This window comes from Theropithecus gelada, chromosome 3 (assembly GCF_003255815.1).
Source record: "Theropithecus gelada isolate Dixy chromosome 3, Tgel_1.0, whole genome shotgun sequence".
NCBI classification, from domain to species: domain Eukaryota; kingdom Metazoa; phylum Chordata; class Mammalia; order Primates; family Cercopithecidae; genus Theropithecus; species Theropithecus gelada.
Genome location: NC_037670.1, coordinates 135,593,773 through 135,615,131, shown reverse-complemented (window position 1 = coordinate 135,615,131; position 21,359 = coordinate 135,593,773). Strand labels below are relative to the sequence as shown.

The 21,359-nt window shown below is 33.7% G+C and overlaps 1 protein-coding gene across 6 annotated transcripts in view; it reads left to right on the top strand.

Moving 5' to 3' along the window:
- The window catches only part of IMMP2L (inner mitochondrial membrane peptidase subunit 2), an 879,518-nt gene that overhangs the window by 299,772 nt on the left and 558,387 nt on the right, over positions 1-21,359 (top strand). The window contains exon 6 of one of the 6 annotated variants that reach the window (XM_025379240.1): positions 9,869-9,885. The exons of the other annotated variants lie outside the window; for them this stretch is intronic. Within the exon in view, the coding sequence (XP_025235025.1) occupies positions 9,869-9,885 (17 nt within the window). The remainder of the gene's footprint in view (positions 1-9,868; positions 9,886-21,359) is intronic. 6 annotated transcript variants of the gene reach the window in all.

Sequence of the window (21,359 nt, the reverse complement as noted above, 5' to 3'; positions counted from 1 at the left end):
TTATGGAAACGTCAGTGTTGTAGGTTCTTACTTTCTATTCCCAGAGAATGACCATTTAATTGTTTCAGCCTAGATGGAGTTACAGGAACTGGATTTGCCTTCCTTCTAGAAACAAATAAAAAAGACCAGATACAACGTATGAAAGGGAGTCTTCAGACGTTAAATATCAGACAGTTCAGGACAATGATCCTTTAAGAATGGCAACAAATGAGGTAAACCCTTTGACTGTACCAGCTGATTGCCTTAAGAGATTTTTTCCAGGGCCCAGCAGGGAGGAGAACCCAGGTGAATGTTGGTCGTCTAGGGTTGATGAGACAGAGTTGGGAGAGTGGGGAGGTCCAGGTGGCTAGAGTTTGCAGGACGGAGTACTGGCTGGAGAGAAGATGCACAGAGAGAAAACTACATAGATATGCAGAGGGTCGTCGTACAGCCCTCAGCTGAGGACCCATCAGCATGTGGGAAACCTACAAAAAGCTGGAGAAATAATCATCTCAAAAGAACACAGGGAATAATTTTCAGAATTTGTACAGGGCTAGGAATTATTCATGTTCCCTTATCAGCCAGAAAGTGGAAAACCTCATAACTCATGAAGCATCAGATAGAATAAAGAGAAGAATATTGCCTAGTAGTGGAGCATATTCACCCTAGATTAAAGGCTGTGCCAATTTTGCCTAACAAAGTTTAAAAGCCAACTTCTGTAGGATTTGCTGTTCCCAAGTAACTTGTTTTCCAAAACAAAGCTCAAAGATGTTCATTAGAACACAAGAATATTTACCACCCCAAAAGGTGAAAATCATGTTTGGGAGCTAGTAAAAATGTTACTTTTTATGCAAAGACACAGGAAACCATGACACAAAATGAGGAGAACATCAATCAGTTAAAAAAAAAAAACACACACACAGAAATGAGAGAAATAGTAGACAAAGCATTAAGATAAGTTATTGTCACATTTCATGAGTTCAAAAGAGATGAAAGATTGAACACGTGAAGCACAGAAATGGAAGATATGAAAAAGACTTAAATCTATCTTCTAGAGATGAATATTATAGGACCTAAGATGAAAAATTAGCTGGATGGGTATATGACAGTTTAGAGTCTACAAAGAAAGACATTAATGAGGTGACATCATAGCAATGGAAACTACACAAAATGAACCACAAAGAGAATAATGACTAATTTAAAAAAGAGAGAATCAGTGAACTGTAGGACAATTTCAAGTGCTTCAATATTCATGTAATTCAAGTTGATGAAGAGGAGAGAGTTTTAGACTGAAATATTTGAAAAAATGGTGGGAAAGAAAATTAATAAAAACTGTAAACTCAGGTAGAATAAACTAAAAAAACTCCAAGCACAAGAAAATGATACAAAGGTATATCATAATCAAACTGATTAATACCAGTGATAATGAGAAAATCTTAAAAGAAGGTAAAAAAAAAAGAGATATATCAGGTACAGTGTAACAAAGATGGTTAAGAGTCTTTGCTTTGGAAACAGTGAAACACAGAGGCAGTGGAATAACATTTTTAAACTATAGAAAGAGAGAAAGTATCAATGTGGAATTTTTTTTTTTTTTTATGAGGGAGTTTCACTCTTGTTGCCCAGGCTGGAATGCAATGGCATGATCTCAGCTCACCGCAACCTCCGCTTCCTGGGTTCAAATGATTCTCCTGTCTCAGCCCCGAGTAGCTGGGATTACAGGTACCCACCACCATGCCTGGCTAATTTTGTATTTTTAGTAGAGACTTGGGTTTCCCCATGTTGGTCAGGCTGGCCTTGAACTCCTGACCTCAGGTGATCTGCCCGCCTCGGCCTCCCAAAGTGCTGGCATTACAGGTGTGAGCCACCATCTCCAGCCATCAATGTGGAATTTTATACCTAGTCAAAATATCTTACAAAAGTAAAGATGAAATAAAAACTTGTTTAGATAAACTAAAGATGAAAAAATTAATCACTAGTAGATCTGTACTGAAAGATACACTAAAGAAAGTTCTTCAGGCAGAAGAAAAATGTTATCAGTTAGAAACCTGGACTATATAAAGGAATAAATGACACTGAAAATGGTAATTTTCTCCCCTTAGAGTCTCTTTTAAAGTTATTTGACTAAGTAAAAAATAATAAAAATATATTGTGAACTTCATGACATATATAGAAGTAAAATTATAATAGTGCAAAGGCTAGGAGGGGGGAAATGTAAGAATACTGATGTAAATTTCTTATACTATGTATGATGTGGTATAATATTACCTGAAGACAGTTCATGATAAATTAAAGGTATAAACTGTGAACCAACCACTAAAACAACAGTCAAAAGAATTATAGCTACGAAGTCAAGAAAGCAGATAAAATGGAATAACATAAAATACGCAGTTCATCCAAGGGAAGTAGAAAAAGAGAAAAAAGAGGCTGAGGGCAGATAAAAGCAATAGAAAACAAGTAGCAAAAGGGTAGATTCAAATCCAGTCATGGTTGTATATATCCAGGGGAAAAGGAGATTATCTTATAATGATAGAAGGCTTAGTTCATTAAGAAGGCCATAAAATACAACATTTATGTACCTAATAACAGCATCAAAATACTTGAAGCAAAATATGGCAGAACTTCAAGGAGCAAGGCACAAATCCAATTTTTGTTGGAGATTTAAATATTCCTTCTTAATAACTGATGGACAGAGTAGACAGAAATAGGTATAGACATAGAAGACCTGAACAACCCTATTAATCTGGTGTAACTGACATCTGTATCTATATCATACAAAGAATATTATCTGAGTTTAATGAAATTAAATTAGGTGTCTATAATGAAGGACTTGTAGAAAATCTCTACATATTTGTCAATTAAATGACTGTCCTCTAAATAACCCAGAGGTTAAGAAAGAAAAAAAGAATTAAGGAAATATTTTTAACTGTATGAAAATGAAAATGGAAACACATCAAGATTTGTGGGATGTAGCTAAAACAATACTTAAAGGGAAATTTATAGCACCATTTGTATTATAATGACCATCCAACTACATTACTTAAAGTTACTTGTTAATGGGTTGTCTTCTTGTATATTGCAAACAAGTTCTGCTTGTGGGGAGAAATCTTAGCTACAGAATAAACATAATATTTACTTTGTAAGATAGTGCTACAAAACAATTTGTGTGTAAAAATTATATTCTATAATTTGAATTTGAATTTTTAATTTTTTACATTTGGACTTTCATTAGACATTGTTTGGTAAAGGTATTTAATCATTAGAATATTGTTGGTAAGTTTTTAAGTTATTTCATGTAAGTTGAATATTGATTTCATAAGAATTATCTTCTGTTGCTAAGTTCACATTATAAGTGCTGGCACTAAATACCAATAAACCAATAAAAGGCCAGTCCAATACTGTTCAAACAAATATATACTTATAAATCTTTACTTCTCAAATTTAAAATTCATATTTTGACAATTAACAACTTTTACTCCCTGAATAAAATAATTATTGGTGACTTTTTTCTTAGTCAAGTTTTTGAATAACCTTTTTGTGTTACGATTATCTTTTTCATGTATTTGATACTAGAAGTCATCTCAGTGAAATTATTATATAGTCAGTTTGTCAAATACCACTGACTTTGTATGGGTATTTCCTCAAATTCTGATTTCCTTTTAAATGTTAGAGAGTATTTTGAACCTAACATTATTACAAAAAGTAATTTACGGTATTTATTTCAGGGAGTGAACTGTGACATTTTAAACATGAGATCACATTTATTTATATACAAAGGTATTTAACCACCAATTATATAAGGTCATTTTTACTAATAACCTATTTTTTTTAAATACTAGAGATTGTATTTATTAATCATGCTGTAAAGGGATTACTCATTTTAAAAAGTGGCTAACTTAGGTACATGCATTGAATGTAATCTACATTCATTGGATAAAGTGTACATTCATCGAGCAGACATTTATTGAGCATCTAAGATGAGTTAGGTTCAATGTTTTCACTGGGAATATGGAGAAATTCTGACCTGAAGCAGTTTATAGTCTAGTAGGGGTAGGTGGCAGCCTGGCAAAGCAGAAATTGCAATACAGTGAGATAGAAGCAAGATGCATTGGGAGAACATCGTACCAGCATTAATGCAGCCTGAGGAGGAAGGTAACTCCTTTCAGAGGAGTTGACTCAGAAGGGGATTACAGACACACAGAATGACTAAATGTTCAGAATTGTTGGCTTACAGTGTGTATGAATTAGAATGGTAGGTGGGGAGGTAAAGGTAGCAGAGATAAGCTATAGGGTTAATATTTATCCTGTAAACAAGCAGAAACGATAGAGTGAGTGATCTAATCACATTTTCATTTTAGTACTGTCATTCTGAAAACATTCTATGAGATGGAATGGAAAAGGAATTGATGACTCGGAGTGTGAAGAGTGAAGAGTTCTTAGTATTTGTTATTGGTTAATTCTCTTTTGATTTCAGGGGTCAAAAATCTAATGTAACTTGGGCTAACAAGAAAGAAGTCAAAAAAAGAATTTATTGGTTCAGAAAATTGAAAATTTCCATGTCAGATCTAGCTGACCTCAGGATTGGCCTTTACAGTCCATCTCTGGTATCTGTGTTGCATTAAGAGTTGGGTTCATTGCAGGTTATGACTCCTGAGTTCACATATACCTAAATGTTTTTCTTTTTAAAAAAAAAAACCCTCCAAAATGAATCAATAGAGTGAACTAATTATTAATTTCTATGGGATTCGTTGGCTATTCTTATTGGTGTTTGTGAATTCTTTACTCTCCTAATTGAAGATTCTTTGTTCTATACATGAGTCTAAGCTGCTTCTAGGAGAATGTTACAAATTTTTTGGAAAAAATTCTAATACCCTTACTTTTCTTTAAAGTTCATAAGAATAATAATTATGTCGAGGAATCATATGTAAATTCATGTTACTTTTCTACACTTTAAATTGTGAAGAAAATACAGAAATACTAAATATTTATTAATCTAGTCCACATTTATTAAACATTTCTTTTGTGTGTGATATTAAGTCTATGTGTGAAAGTAATTTTGTTTAATAGGGCTTTTATACTTGAGAACTCCTTTCCTGTTTTCCATTTTGAATTGTCTTAAGATTCAGATTGACTTCCTAGATAGTGCACTGAAATTTGGCAGTGTTTTTTATAGAAAAAAATTATTATACTTGAGAGTTGTATCATATGATATTCCTTGAGAAAATCTCAGAAGAGTGTTTCAGTTATATTCAAATTGCCTACACTTACAGAGCTTTTTGAATGAAGCTCTTCATTGTATATAATGAAGATTATAATACATATTTATTCATAGTTCTCTGACTTTGTTTTACTTCAGTACTCAGTCATCATTTATTTATTCACTTTCAGTCAAAAAATATTTACTAAGCCCTTAACATATGTGCTGCTTTTGGTAGATAAAATAGTCATGAATATTTTCTCTCATGGGATTTATGTTGTGAAAGACAGATTAAACAAATAAACACACTAAGTTGACAACTGGTATTAGAGGGGGAAAAAAAAAAAAAAACAGGCAACAACCTTCTTTAGAATGAGCAAGCAGGGAGGGCCTAATTGGAGAAGTAATATTAAGCTGATCAGGTGGGTGATTAGGAGTTATTTTTTCTTGTTAAAAATTTGGGAGAAAGTCTAGGTAAATACTTTTAGGAGGGATAGAGCTTGCCTTTTTGAGAAAATCAAAGAAGACCTGTGACTGTTAAGGGTGAAGGCTACAGTTATGAAAGATGGGGTTTTGATATTATGATTTTCATTTCACAAAAAGTATTAAGTTTGTTAAGCACTAATGCATTAATTGTAGTGGCAGGAAATAGATGATGGTGTAAAACATCATAATAATTTATCTCCTGCATTTGAGAAATGGAGACAGATCCATGTTTCACTTTGTTGTCAGTTATTAAGTACTTGCAAAGGCAGACAGATTAAGTAATCTGGTTGCTGATAGGACATCTGAAAAATTATTGGTTTCAGTATTATAAAAGCTTTCTTTTTGTTTGTATGTACACACACACACACACACACACACACACTACTTATTTACCTACCTCATAGGGCTTCTGTACATTTTGTTGCCTTTGTCAGATGTCACCCCCTTCACATTAATTTGCACCCATTCATTAGTTATCAATTTCAGCATTTCTTCTTGAAATAAGTTTTTCTTGATCCCCCTTCCTCAGTAACCCTAAGCCTAAGACATGTACCTTTGTTACAAATATTCCCAGACCTGTGCTTCCTTTCTTTAGATTGTATCTCAGTTTGTAATTGCACACTCATTAGTGCTTGATTACTGTTTCTTACTCTCATACACACTCAGTAAACTGAAAGCTCCATGAGAGCAGCTTTCAGTTTAAAATCTGCATAGCTTGGCACTGAACCTGGCACCTGTATGGTAGTCAAATATTTGGTGGAAAACTATTTGGTGGAATGAACAAACAAATATATACCACCACCTCAGCCTAAAGTTTTTCTGTCAGACAAAGCTGACATTTTCCCATGTTTATTTTCTTTCAGGATAAACTGAGGTTTGATTATTTAAATATTGTTTGAAATTACATATAAAACACTTTTATGACCATAGTAACTGTCTTAAAATTAGGGGTAAACTAAATATTTCATCTTGTTGCACTTCTTTCTGCATTTCTTCCCTTTTGAATCTCTTTATTCTTCAAATTTCTGTGTGATCTAAAGTATGGAAGACCTTGCTAATGTTTGAATTGGTATCAGACCTCAGTAGATACTTGCGAAGTGAAGAAATGAATTATTTACAAGACAAGAAGCTGTTCTTCACATTAATTAATTGGCTGTAAGAATGATCCAGCAATGAAGAATGCTGAGCACTAGTTTCCCCATTTTCATGATTAAAACAAATGCCCTAGGCACACATTTCTTTTTCTGTGCCATCATAACAAATAAAGACCCTGTCACCCCAGCAACTCATTATTGTTTGTTTTCTATTTGGTGAAATCCAAAGAGATCTTCTGTGGTTATAGTTGGGAATTTATTAAAGCTTGCAAATCCCTGTTGTTCCATAAAGCTGAAAATAAAACATATGCTAGCCCATACCACACTGTCCAGGGTCTTTTTTGGAATTACATTTAAGAGCTGAGAAAATGTAACACAAAGATTTTTACCAAAGCTTACATAATCTTCCGTTCTTTACACTTGGACTTTTTTTCTGAGCATTTCTCCAATGCAACATCCCCACATATTTGGGCAGAGTTTAGAATCATTTTCCATACTAAGTGAAAAAATGATTCTAATTGAACTTTATCAAACGTTTGCCTCTGAAATGGAAAAGTTTGGTGTGTACTAATGATACAAATTATTTTAATATATGTGATAATTCCTTTTCTCTTTTAGTCAAATGTCCTGGAAATTCTTCACTAAATCGAATTTTATCCATTGTTGAGGTTTCTCCTAATGATAAGCACTTAAACCACACAATCAACCCTAGAAAGATGGAAGGAGATGGTGGGAATGTGAGTAGGGTGAGTTGGTGTGGCAACCTTTGGAACCAGTTTAGCACATTCCACGGTACTTTTCCTATCAGAAAACCAGGGATGATTTCAACCATAAGGAAAAGCAATTACCGTGATCACCTGATTGTGATTTGCATGCCAGAAACTGATAAAATCATTTCACATGCTTCTATCATGTATCATGATACAGATTGTATCAATGGGTACATATGTATCACTTACTATGCTAAGTTTCTGTTTCATGGTCAGGATACTTTAAATACTCTCAGTATTTCCTTTCAAAGGGAAATTGAGGGTTATTAAATCAATAGTTTTTAAAAAGTGTTATAAAAATAGTAAGAATTAATTTTTGTTTCTATTGCATTATATCTGTCATCAGTGTGGAAAGAAGTTACTTTGTAATAAAGGCAACCCCATAGAATAACTGAATGTTTGGTAAACTGTTAGTGTGTTGGTAAATTGTTGGTATGAAAAATCAGGGTTGAGTATGACATTAATAGTAGGTAGTTAAAAAAACTAGCAATTCTGAGGTTTCGGGCTGTACACACACACACACATACAAGCATTGCTAGTGCTTATTGAATTACCTCTTTGCACCATGTTTAACTGTTACTTCTTGGTCATTTTTGAAAGGTATAAATTATTTTACCTTTGATTTTACATGTATTCTACTTTTTTTTACAACATAGTAAAATACCTTTCACCTAAGATGGCAGAGGTCCTTTGTTAACTCAAGAAGATGAATCTCCATAGGATATAGGATATGCTATATTTAAATGTAGTTCTTCTGCAAATAACTATAGAATATTTATGCATTTTTGACAAAGTTTCAGAGGCATAAATGCTGCCATTGCCCAACAGAGGAAATTTCATACAAAACTCTCCAAACTTTATGTCCGGTCAGTTTCTGGGAATGGATACTTCTGCAGACTTGTTCCCCAGTCTTCTTGCACTTCAAACACACACTTGAAAGATGTGATCTGTGGGCCTGTACTGGTCTTGGCCATCTGGTCTCAAGGACCAGATGAATCAAGGAAGCTATCTTGATTCTTGTGCTTAGAACTCAGTGTTTCCTGGCTTTTGGGAGGTATTTCCAGATTTGACACCTTTGATTTTTTTTAAAAAAAAGTCTCATTTTTTTTTTTTTAAATGAGAACCTATTCATCTCCTGACACAAATTGATAGAAATAGACTAGACTTTATCAAGTTAAGTACTTGAGCCAGACACATGTTGTATTCCAGCCTGTGTTCCAAGTGCTCCTGTCCCCACCCTTGACAGCCTTTCAGGTTTGTGACTGATAGGGATGGAAGTATGTGGATTTTATTTATATGCTGTTGTCTTGTGGTTAGTATGTTTTCTTGAATATAGAGGAATAGAATTATTTTGTGTTTCAGAATTGTTTGTTTTAAACATGAACATAAAAATATTTCAACAGCAGATAATCTCTTAATGAGGGGATTCCTGGTTAGCCCATCTGAAGTCAATGGGTGGACTCAAGATATGAATCCACCCATCACTTCCCCTTTTTACTGGCATTTCCAGTCTCATCTTCTCCACTGATTATTATCTTGACCAATAAATTTACTCATGTATTTTCAATGTAACTCTCTCCATTCTATCTCATCACATTATTGCTATATTACTTCCATCTAGCCAGTTTACCAAAAAGCATGTTACAATTATTGTAGACTCAATGATACTGTACCTGATAATGCCCTTTTTGGAGAAATGAATCAAAGATCATAATTAACATTTGTTTTTTGTTGTTATTGTTGGCAGAGTTAAACTTTCTTATTCCACTTCACAATTAGCTATAATTGTGTTGCTATAAAAAGAAATTTTACATTGTCTCTCCTATTACTGTGGTAGTCAAATTGATTATCATTTAGCAGAAAATCAAAGAGCACAATGATTAAGCAGTAGAATGACCTGTTGCTAGCTCTCAGAGGTTTAATTCCCCAGAAGCAGACATTGAGATGAAGATTTGTTTGCAAATAGTTTATTAAGACAGTGAGAAACAGCTAGGCATGGTGGCTCACACCTATAATCCCGGTACTTTGGGAGGCTGAGGCAGGAAGATCGTTTGAGCCTAGAAGTTCGAGACTAGCCTGGGCAACATTGTGAGACCTTATCTGTAAAATAAAATAATAAAATAATAAAATAAAATATAGCTGGGCATGGTGGCACATGGCTGTAGTCCAAGCTACCCAGGAGGCTGGGGAGGGAGGATTGGTTGAATCTGGGAGATCGAGACTGCAGTGAGCTGTGACTGTGCCATACTTCAGCCTTGGCAACAAAGCAAGACTCCATCTCAAAAAACAAAACAAAACAAAAAAAGGAGCAATCAGTTAGGGAGTGACAGAATGGGGATAAAAAGGCAATGGGGAAGAAGAGGTATGATTTTAGACAAAGTCTCTTCCAGGATAGCTTTAGTCTAAACCTTCATGAAAGCTCTGGAGTATGAATTATTTGTCTGTTCAAACCCAAATTAAATGAGCTGGATGTTCATACTTCCATCCCTATCAGCCATTGCCTAAGGATGATAAAGGGGTACAGGAGGGGAGATGCTTATCCCCAGTTAGGGACAAAGTGGCTATAGTAGCCTGAGGGCATAAGAACACTTAACAAGTCTTATCTTTTGGAAGCAAAATCACACTGAAACATGTGAGTCACAATATGTATTGTAATGTGCACAAGTCATCTTAAGGAACCATGTGATGGAATTCAATAATTTACTTTCCACTCCATCACTCCACTTCACTTAACCAACCACTCCTTTTTTTTTTTTTTTTTTTTTTTTTTTTTTTTTGCTTTAACTCACCATTTTGACTGGAAAAGTGATGAATATCCTATAGCACTTTTGATGGATAATTGTGCACATTCTTCTTTGATACTATATTGATATTCTACCAAAACTCAACAAGTAGTACTTTCCTATAGACTAGTTACAGTGTGGAATCTGAGGCCATATCAATTAACTTTTTGTATTTTCTCCGTCAAAAATCCATTGGTTTATCTTGCACCTTTGAATAAATCTTTTACCAATACATGTATTGGTCATTTGGAAAATATTGATTCATTGGGTTGTATATATCTTCCACATGTTTATGCATTTTATTATACAGCATAAACAAATCCCATTTATTAATATTACTACTGCTGTCATCAGAAAAATCATGATATTAGTAAGCTCTTACAGTGACAATATAAGGCTTTCTTACAACTGTCACAGTGACAGATGTTAAGTTTTTCAAACTTCTGTTTTTTGCTTGAAAGCTTTAATGTTATCATTGGTAATGAATACTGTCCATTGTTTTCCTTGAAGTGACAGATTAACTTAGTCCATTTTTGTGAAAGTATCTACCAAAAATCTAAGTCTAACTAATAATAGTTTATCTGTCAGTTGTCCCGTCAAGAAAAAGTGTTTGATAGAAAAAAGTGGCTAGTTCAGCTTGCAACTGAAACAACCAGGAGTGCTGTTCCTTAAGCAACCATTGTACTCCAGTGTGCAGTGAGTGCTTTATGTGTATTTGCCATTTCACCACACAGAATAAGACACATTTAATTTGAGATATAATGGAATTAAGATTTTTACTACTTCATCAAAGATATTCCTAAATAAAACAGACTTTGCTTGCTTTAATGACAGTGCATGGCAGTGAAGAGTACAATGACTCAGTAAAGTTTGATGCCAAGGCTTTGATTTGTGTTAAGCTACTAGCAATTCTCCCACCAGTGCTTTCATATCATCTGTGAAAATATTAACATAGAAAATGGGTAAATAACATCTTAATATCATTATGAAAATAATTTTGCCTTCATGAACTCCTGAAAGGTTCTCGTGGATCTCAGGAGTCCACTGAGTTCACTTTAAGAGCCACTGCTTTAAAGAAAGCAGCAACACACAGTATTTTGCATCTTGCCACCCTCTGTCACCAAGTATCTACCTTAGTCTTTGCATACAAATTGCAATAATCATTTAATTTACTCCTTGAATAATTTTGGAAGATGATATTTAAAACACCTTTCTTCAACTTCCTTGGATACTTCTACTTTTAACGGAGTTCCTCTCTAAAATGTTATTAGCAGGTGTTTATATTTTCATGGAAATTTTCCTGTGACAGATAGACTCACACATTTACAAACCATCATTTGCTGAGGCCATCAGGTTAATTTTCCTTAATCTATTTATTTCAAAGAATTTTAGTATATCCATTTTACACTCTTTAGTTTTGAAAGGGTCAGAATAATGGCAGTCCCGCTTGTAGTTCTGAAATGCTTTTCAGTTCACAAAGCACTTCCTCCTGCATCATCTCTTTCAGCCATCACACCAATCCTTTGAGATTTGCAGGGCAGGGTCATTATCTCCACATGAGTAAACCCAGGTTTAGAGACGGGGAAGTGGGTTGCCTAAGGTCTAAGGCCACACGGTGAGTGGCAGAACAGAATTGAGATGCTCTGTTTTCTATACTCAGTTTCCTCCTGTGTATAGTGTTCTTTCTTTTCTTGTAACAATTTAAAAGGCATTCTATATTTTTTTCCCTAGTCTATGTAGCTGGTTTCTCTTATGATTTCATATCATAAGATGCCTGCACAGGCTGGTGACTTAGATAAAAATACTGTATAACTGAAGAAATGGAAGCTACACATAGGCGCTGTGGTCTCAGCAAAGGCCTGATACTGCTCACAATTCTGTTGTAACCATGAAGGTTACTTCCTTTTAAACTTAATAAGTATCAGCCAACCCAGGTATGAAATTTTCAGCTACAAGAAGAACTGCAGAAAACAATTAAATAAACCCTATAGCCAATATAAGGCAAAACAATACAGAGAATGGAGATTTGCTGGGTAATTAAGCATGTTATAAAGTAAACTGACTAATCTATAATCGTATGCTGGGATTAGTAATACAAAAGACTGACACGCATTGTGTGAATTAGTGAAAAAGGGTTTTGAGGAGAGTTTACAATAGCAAAGATGATTGCATATTATAAAAATTAATTAAACATTATTTCTTTGTGGTATTCCTTTTTGGCCAAGAGGATTGAACTGAGCTTCCTAGAGTTCATTGTGCTTAATCAGACTTTAAAAAATAATTTTTCTTAATTTGTTAGAAAATATTTTTTAAAAACTGCAAGTGATAGAGAATAATAACATATATCCATGTATGCACCATCCAGTTTTATCATATTTTAACATTTTTCTAGCTCTGCTTTTCTTAAAGAAAAAATATTACAAAGATAATTAAAACTTACTGTATACCTTGTTGTGAGGCTGTATCCATCACTACCAAGAGTTAATTATAATTCTGAATTTACTGCTCATTTTTCCATGATGCATGTTTTTATATTTTGATACATATGTTTGTATCGATAAATATATATAGTGTTTTTCATGTTTTAATAGTTTATAAAATTTGGTATCATTCTATGTCATTTTGCAACAGTTTTTTAATTCAATATTGCTTTTGAGATGATTCATATTTATATATGTAACTCTGATGTAAGTATACAATGTGTAGTATTCTTTAGTGAGTATGCCATAATTCATGTATATGTTCTACTCTTGATGGCTATGTAGGTTCTTTTCAATTCTTGCTATATGGAGTGATATCAGGACATTGTTATGTATACTTCCCTATCCACATGGACTTCCACATGGATACTTCCCTATCCACAGTTTTTTTAGGGTGTATACCTAGAAATGGAATTGCCAGGTCTTTGGTATACATTTGTTTAATTTATTAAATATTGTCAGCTTATTTTCAAAAGTAGTTTTGCTATTTTATACACTTCTGCATTCCTTACTCACTTATGTTCTTATATAAGAATGTTTCATTTTCAGCTCACCTCATAAAACTTGGTATTGTTAGATTATAAATTTTAATATATCCAAATATCATCTCCTTAAAGTTTTATTGCACATCTCCCTGATTACTACTGAGGCTGAACATCTTTTCATATGCATATTGACTATTTTCCCTCTGTGAAATGTTTGTTTCTATCCTACTTTCATTTTTCTTTTTGGTTGTTAAGCTTTAAAAGAATTACTGTTGATGTGTAGGTGTCGTTTTACATTTTGGATAATAATCATCTGTTAGTCATAAGTCTTGACAATATCTCAAGTCTGTAGTTTATCTTAGTTTTGCTCATGTGTTTTTTTTTGCACAAAAATTTTTATTTCTACGTGGCAGAGTCTTGTTGTTGTTGTTAGGCATAGGTATTTTTCTTGTTTAGGAATTTTCTTACTCTTGTGTTATAAAGATATGTTTTTCTATATTTTAATTTTCACATTTAGGTCTCATCAATCAGGAACTGAGGTGGGATTACAGATCAGGAACCTGGAGGCAGCATTATACCTCTAATATATATACATATCTTGCTTTTCACATTTAGGTCTCACCTGTCAGAAATTGAGGTGGCATTATAATTAGGAATTAGTGGTGGCATTATACATCAGTGGGGGAAGACAAGAAAAAAGTAAATCCCCTTTTACTTTGTAGCTAGTCTTGGGTAGGGATTTACTTTTCCCCTATCATCCCCCCGCCAATTGTGATGGCATCACTTTGATATTTCATGTCCATGCTGGCATGGATCTGTTTCTCTGCTCTTTGTTCTGTCGTTTTAGTCTAGCTATGCGTCTCTGGCCTAATGCTATGCTGTTCTAATAATGATAGTTTCAGTATCTGGCAGGAGACTTTTTTCTACCTTGTACTACGTTTTCATAATTATCATTGTTATTCTTAGCTGTTTGGCCTTCTATATGAATTTTGGGATTACATTATCAACTTCTATTAAAAACTCTATGGAATGACTTCAGATTGACACATTAGTTGCCACAAATTTGCTGTATTTATGTTTTTTTCCCACATGTGAACATGGAATTACTTTTCATTACATAGAGCTAAGGTTTTATAATTTTCCCCATAATGTGATTATACACATTTTCCCCTGTGTACCGTATGTTTTTATTGTTGCTAGTGTGTGTAGGCTCACATTCTCTCTCTCTCTCTCTCTGTTTCAGTATTGAAATGCTTGTTTCTTGTATATAGAAAGTCTGTAGTTTTTGTTTGCTAGTCTTAAACTACTTTTGAAGTCTTCTAATAATTTGCTATAGAATCCATTAAAATTTTCTATTTTGGTGGTCATAACATACAGATGTGGGTAATTTTCTAATACCTATTTCTTAAATTTTTCAAATAGTCTTGAGGCATTGACTATTATCTCTAGGCAGTATGAGAGAAGCAGTTTTGTTTTTATGTTAATGATAATGTGACTAAAATTTCAGTTTGTGATATTTGCTGTAAGCTCTTAAGAGATACTCTACGTTACTCTGTATTTGGGTAGAGATGCTTCCTTTACTCCTTGTTTGTGAAGGTGTGGTGGTTAATTTTATGTGTCAACTTGACTAGGTAACAGGATGCTCAGATATCTGGTTAAACATTATTTTAGGTTGTGTCTGTGAAGGTGTTTCTCGAAGAGGTAAGCATTTAAAATGGTGAACTTAGTAAGCAAATGGCCCTTTCCAATGTGGGTGGACATCAAACCATCTGTTGAGGGTCTAAATAGAACAAAAAGGTGGAGGAAAGCTGAATTCATTATCTGCCTGACTGTTGAACTGTAGCACCCATCTCTTGCCCTCGGTTACCCTGGTTCTTAGGCCTTCAGACTCATACTGGAATCTATACCACTGACTCTCTGGTTCTCAGGTCTTCAAACTACATCACTGTCTTTCCTGAGTCTCCAGCTTGCAGAGGGAAAATTATAGGACTTTACTTCCATGATCACATGAGCCAGTACCTTATAGTAAATATCTGTGTGTCTGTATATCTATCAGTCTCTGTCTCTCTTCTCTGTCTTCCTCTGTATCCATCCATCCATCCATCCATCCATCCATCCATCCATCCATCCATCCATCCATCCATCCATCCATCCATCATGTTTCTCTGGAGAAGCCTGAGTAATACAGAAGACTTTTTATCTCAAATGAAAATTTAATTTAACAATTATTTTTCCTGCATTTAATATAATAAATTTTCTGATGTTAAACCATCTTTACAAATCTGCAATTAAATCTAGCTTTTATGCCTCCAAATAATTTAAAGAAATTTATTTTACGTATTCAGAAATACCGTCAGATTTGTTTCGAAATCTGAACTTGTTTTAAAAAGGATTTGTTTTTTATCTGGTAGCCAAAAAATATTTTACTCTTCATTTTTTATACCTTATGATACCTATAAAATATTTTACTTTATAATACATATAAAGGAATTATAAGTAGAAGCTCAGCTCTGACTTTGAAATTGATTTCATATTTTTCCTTTGTGAGCCTGTGCTGCTTTAATATGGTGGGAATAGGGTCAGTGGTTTGTTCTTTAATACTAACTGGAAAAATGTAATATTAGGTTTCAAATGGCAAAAACCGCAATTACTTTTGCACCAACCTGGCAGATAAGTGACATAAAATATAAGTGACATAATTCTATAGTGGAGCTTGGAGAAATAGTGCGAGCATAAATTTGTAGTCAGAGAATTAGGTTCCAAATTTATTTTGTGAAATTTCTTTTTCCACTAGCTGTTTATTGGCTTCTGATAAAAGAAGTTAAAATAATATTCCCATTGCTTGAATCATTCTTTCACTACTCTAAGATCACTTTGTTGCTTATGGATACCTCATTTACTTCCATTAATTTATTGAGAAAGCTTTTCAGATTAAACACAATAGAAACAGGTTAAGAAAGATTAAAAAAATGATTAATTTCCTGTTTTATAGAGCAAAAAAATTAGTGGTACTGTTTAATTATTGTAGTTGAATTTGATTCCACCAAACAGTGATTTGAGATCGTAGAATACTGACAGCTAAGGTAAAAAGACAGCCATATTAAATTAGATGTGATTTCATTCTTTCATAAGATAATGCATCCTATGAAATCATAATAAAATATGTAAGCAAGAATACAGACTCACTTAATTTGAATAATATGTGAATTAATTTTATGATATCAGTAGAGCTAATTTTCATGTTTAGCTAGCTCTATTTACTTAAAATTTATGCACTGGCAAATACAATAGCTCAAACCAATGCAGAAATATTAATACCTGCAATATTAATTTAAAATCTAAGGTCCTAGGCCTTACTTCCAGAGATTCTGGTTTATTAGGTCTTGGTCAGCATATTGATGATCGCAGGTGGTCTTAGGATTACACTTTTAGAAATAGTGCCTCAAACAAAGAAAAAAAAGGTTATGATTTTACTGTAATTGGGTCATTATTCTAGATTTCAGAAAGTGGCTTTTAAAATTTTTTAGGAGTTTGGCATTTCAAAGTAGAGGAAGTTATAAATTTCCATGTAAAAATAACTTGTGATGGTTAACAGCTAAACAGCTAAACCCAAATAGTATAACACACATCAGTAGTTGATTTTGTTAGCCATATAGTCTTTTTCTTTCTATCTTAATACCTCTATTTCATGCCCTCTTTCACTCCTTCATAAATTTTAGTGCTCAACATAGATGACTTTTGATCTTGTATAGATATTCTTAGTTGTGGATGTATTTGTTATTTCATATTTTAAGCAGAACTCTGGGATTTTAAGAAAAATATTTATTATTTTGTATTAGAAGAGGCAGGTCCTCGATTTCCAAGATTTATTATACTTTTGTAATAACCGGCTTTAGTCAGGGGCTCAGATTTCAGAACTGTTCATGGGAAAGTAATTTCCACTGGTGTCATTGCTAACCAAGTGAGTGACATTGATGTACGTAGCCCTGGCCTATAACTGGTCAGCCTGAAATAATTAATCAGAAAAAACAACTATTTTAGTACCTGACTGAATTAAAGCCTTATTCATTATGAACTAGGTTAATTGGAGATCTCCCACCTCCAGACTTTTACAGCTGTGGTTAGGTTAATGAAAATATTTTAGATCTAGCTGATTGTATAGCTTTGGATATTTCTGTGATTTAATTTAAGACCATATGGGGAACATTTTATTTATGTTGCCTGGGGTTTATTGGTGCATTTCTCTTTAACATTGTAATGGAAAAAAACTGATAACACTTTTGAAAATATGTTGAAAGTTTACACTTTTGTTTTATTAAATGTGGGCAATACAACATAATAGTATAGGTACATGCATTATTTATTTGCAGCTCTTTCAGGAGGAAGACATTAATTTTCATAAGAAATATGACATTTATAAGAGTTGAAAAGTTTAAAAGGAAGTGCACAGAAATTGGTAAGACTTGTAAAACCTTGGTTTACCAGGTCTGGTGATGACTTGCATAAGAAAACTTTAGAACAGGAGCAGATACTTGGGATACTTGTTTATATTTTGCTATTTGTTTACAAAGACCATAAATGCTAAGCTAAACAATTCATATATAGGGAAAGAGTGAATAAATAGAGAAGATTTTATTATTGTCCCTAGGATACAAATTTTCTGTCCATCATAGAATCCTTTGATGTTTACTGCTTATGAAAGCACAAAAAGGCAATAGCCTTTTCCATAGCTCATGATTTTGAAAAGAAAAGTGAAGAACATGAAAAATACTGCTTCCGTTGATTCTAATACTCACCTTCAGAGAGATATCGAAGACTTTCAGTTCATAGTAGAGATCTAATCTTGTGAAAAATATTAAACTTAATTTTTATATTAAAAAATAAGATTTATAGAATATATAGGGAAGATTGATAGTTATTTCATATCAAGCAGTTTTTCTTCCTTGTATTAGAATTTCATTCATATTGATTATTCTTTAGCATCATAATTTTGAGATAAATCTTACCTGGAACTATTGTTATTTGCTTCTAATCAGAATATAAAATATACTAGTTTTGTTATTGTTTATAAAAGATAAAGGAGATTGGATAATTCTGTCACAATTCTCATTCTGACTCAATGGACATTTTTAGTTGTACTCAGCATTGATATCCCCTTTATTCCTTCCTTACAGTATATCCTAGTTTCTTCACTCTGCTCTACTCTGCTGTAGGCTAAATGCTTCAGGAGAAGCTGAGCCTAATCCAAGCTCCATGAGTGGGCTTTATTAGTCTAAGGTGAACACCACCTTTCTTACCACTTCTTGTTTCATGTGAAAAGGGTCAGGTACCCACTTAAGTGGACTGATATTAGGAGTAGTGCTGGTACATCCCTGGACAGGTCTTCCTTTATTCTCACTGGGAGAGTTTCTTGAATTGATTCTCTTTCTGTTCTGCTGGGCTCCTGGCCACCATTCTAACACCAAAAGGAGAACTAGCTTTAAGATAAAGAATTACTACAGATTGCAGAACAGAGAAAAATATTCCTAACCAGGAACATTTTAACTCCACTGCATATTGTTGGGGGGGGGGGGGGGGGGGGGGGGGGGGAGAGAGAGAGAGAGAGAGAGAGAGATCAGAAGATGAGGAATGTCTTTGATAAGAATTTACACTGGCATTTTTTCCCCAGAAAATTACAAAGGGAAAATTAAAATGTGCCATTTAGGGTTTTATTTCAAGTATTGATATGGGAAAAATCACTTGCATGCATTTTATAAAATGTCTTTTCTTCTTTTCCCCCACCTTTCAAAGGTGTTATTTTATCCACTGCAAGACTTCAAAATGGTTATGTGGTTGACTGAACATAGTCATAAAGCCAAGCCTTCTGAAGTTGAAGGGCTTATTGCCTTAAATGATATTCTTTTGATTATATGGTTAGTCTATTTGCATTTGTTAGTGCCTCATATGATATAATTGGATGTCTCATCTTTTGCCAAAAGATGTTAGAATCTGAGAAACCATTTCCTTGAAAATTCCACTTTAAGGGTACAAATTCAGGTAGACAGGAGGAATATGGTATTTCTTTTTAGTTCTATTGCACAGTGTGGTGAATATAGTTAATAATAGAGTATTGTACATTTTTAAATTGCTGAGAATAAATTTCAAATGTTCTCACCACAGAAGAGTGGTAAGTATTTGACGTGATGGATGTGTTAACAAGCTTGATTTTATTATTCTACATTGTATTCGTAAATCATAACATCACTTTGTACACCATAAATTTATGCAGTCATAAATTGACAATTTGTGATAAAAATACATTCCAAAAACTAAAATTCAAAGCAAGTTTAAACTGTGGAATATATCTTGAATCATTTCCTCTTTTTCTAGGGAAGAAATGAAATACTCATATAGTTAATCCTTCATCTGTTTTCTTGTTATCTAGCTTGATAGGCAACATTTTAAAACAATGCTCTTGAAAAGAGACTATTTCATTGAATATCTACTTGGGACCTCCTCAAAGGAAAGTGAGATGACAAAATTGGTGACATGTGTGACTCCATACTCTAGTGACAGAGAAGACAATTACAGTGAGGTACCTGGAATGATCCGAAGGCAAATTGGAATTTTCCGAGAGAGAATGGAGATGTATTTGTGAAGAGAAAGACAGTTGGAAGGAAATGTTATTTTAGCTATATATTCTGGCCGTACATGACTTAACAAGTATGAATTTCAAGAGGACAATAAAAAAGAAATTATAGTAATCAAGATAGGAAATGATTAAAGAATGGGAGAAAATTTTAGCCGAAAGGGAATGTGAAGATTAAATACAAATTCTAACAGCCTGGTTGACAAGTTGATGAGCACATTTACAGATGAGAAATGTAGAAGGAACAAAAGAATGACTTCAACAGTTTTGTGTAAGAGCCAGCCTCAGGTTTGTATTAGAAAGAATGAAAGTAGAATTGGAGCAAAGAAGTTTCTGAAAGAGGAGAAAATTAATGTTTTGCCACAGTTTCCTTCTGAGGCTTACCCAATGATTGACATACTTTTCTTTTTTAAGTGCCTATTTGTGGGCGATCTGATACTTTTTGTATCTAACCTTTCTTTTATTGTTGAAAGAAATAAGACAAAATTCAAAAAGGAGAGAATGTATATCTTTTTTTGAAGTTAGACTAACTGGGTGCCTTCCATATTTTGCCTGTTATGTGTAGTAAGTTTGATCTTGTAATATAAAAGTAGCTATATTCAAATAAGCTAGAATAGCTTCATGATTCTTGTTTGGGAAAAATAATTGTTACTTATTTGCTAGCAGTATTTGTGCAGAAGCTGGAAAAACATTGGATTTTGGGTCAGATTCAGATTCGAGTCTAATACTGTTACTTAGCAACTTTTTGATTCTGAGTAAGACACTTAACTTCTTTAGGCAGAAGGGTATGATCATAAGTATGCATGGGAGTCTCACCAGTGAACAGAATGGCTCATGTAGATGATCTGGAAAGTACTTATCGTGCTTAGGAAATAGTACTTCTTGTACCTATATAATGTCTCTGTGTGGTTGCAACCACTGACACTTTTAACCAATGGTAAATATAAGGAGTGATGGGTACTATGGCAAACTAGTATCTGAATTCACAGTTTAAAGAATGTAGATTGCAGTGATTGTTGATATGTGGGAATGAGGGCATAGTTTTGCCAGAACTTCTGGTTTTTGGTTTTAGTTTTTATTTCTAAGGAGGAGACTTAAGTTTGGATTTTTTCTGTGAAGTTTTTCATTTATACATGTAAGCATTTCATCAGAAAACAGTTTTGCTGCACTGGTATGTGTCAAACAAAACAAGTCTTCAAGCCAGATCTGGCCTGTGGCTGTGTTCTACTTTAATATCTCTCTCTCTCTTTTTTTTGTTTTTAACATGGTTATTGAGCTCTGGATAATCTGCACAGTATGTACTAGAGTTTGTTTAAATGTTGAACAAGATGCTGAACATTCTTAATATCCTATATTTTATTTAGGTGAGATTTAACATAAATTTGAAAACAAATTGTCCAGGCGCAGTGGCTTACACCTGTAATCCCACCACTTCAGGAAGATGAGGCAGGCAGATCACC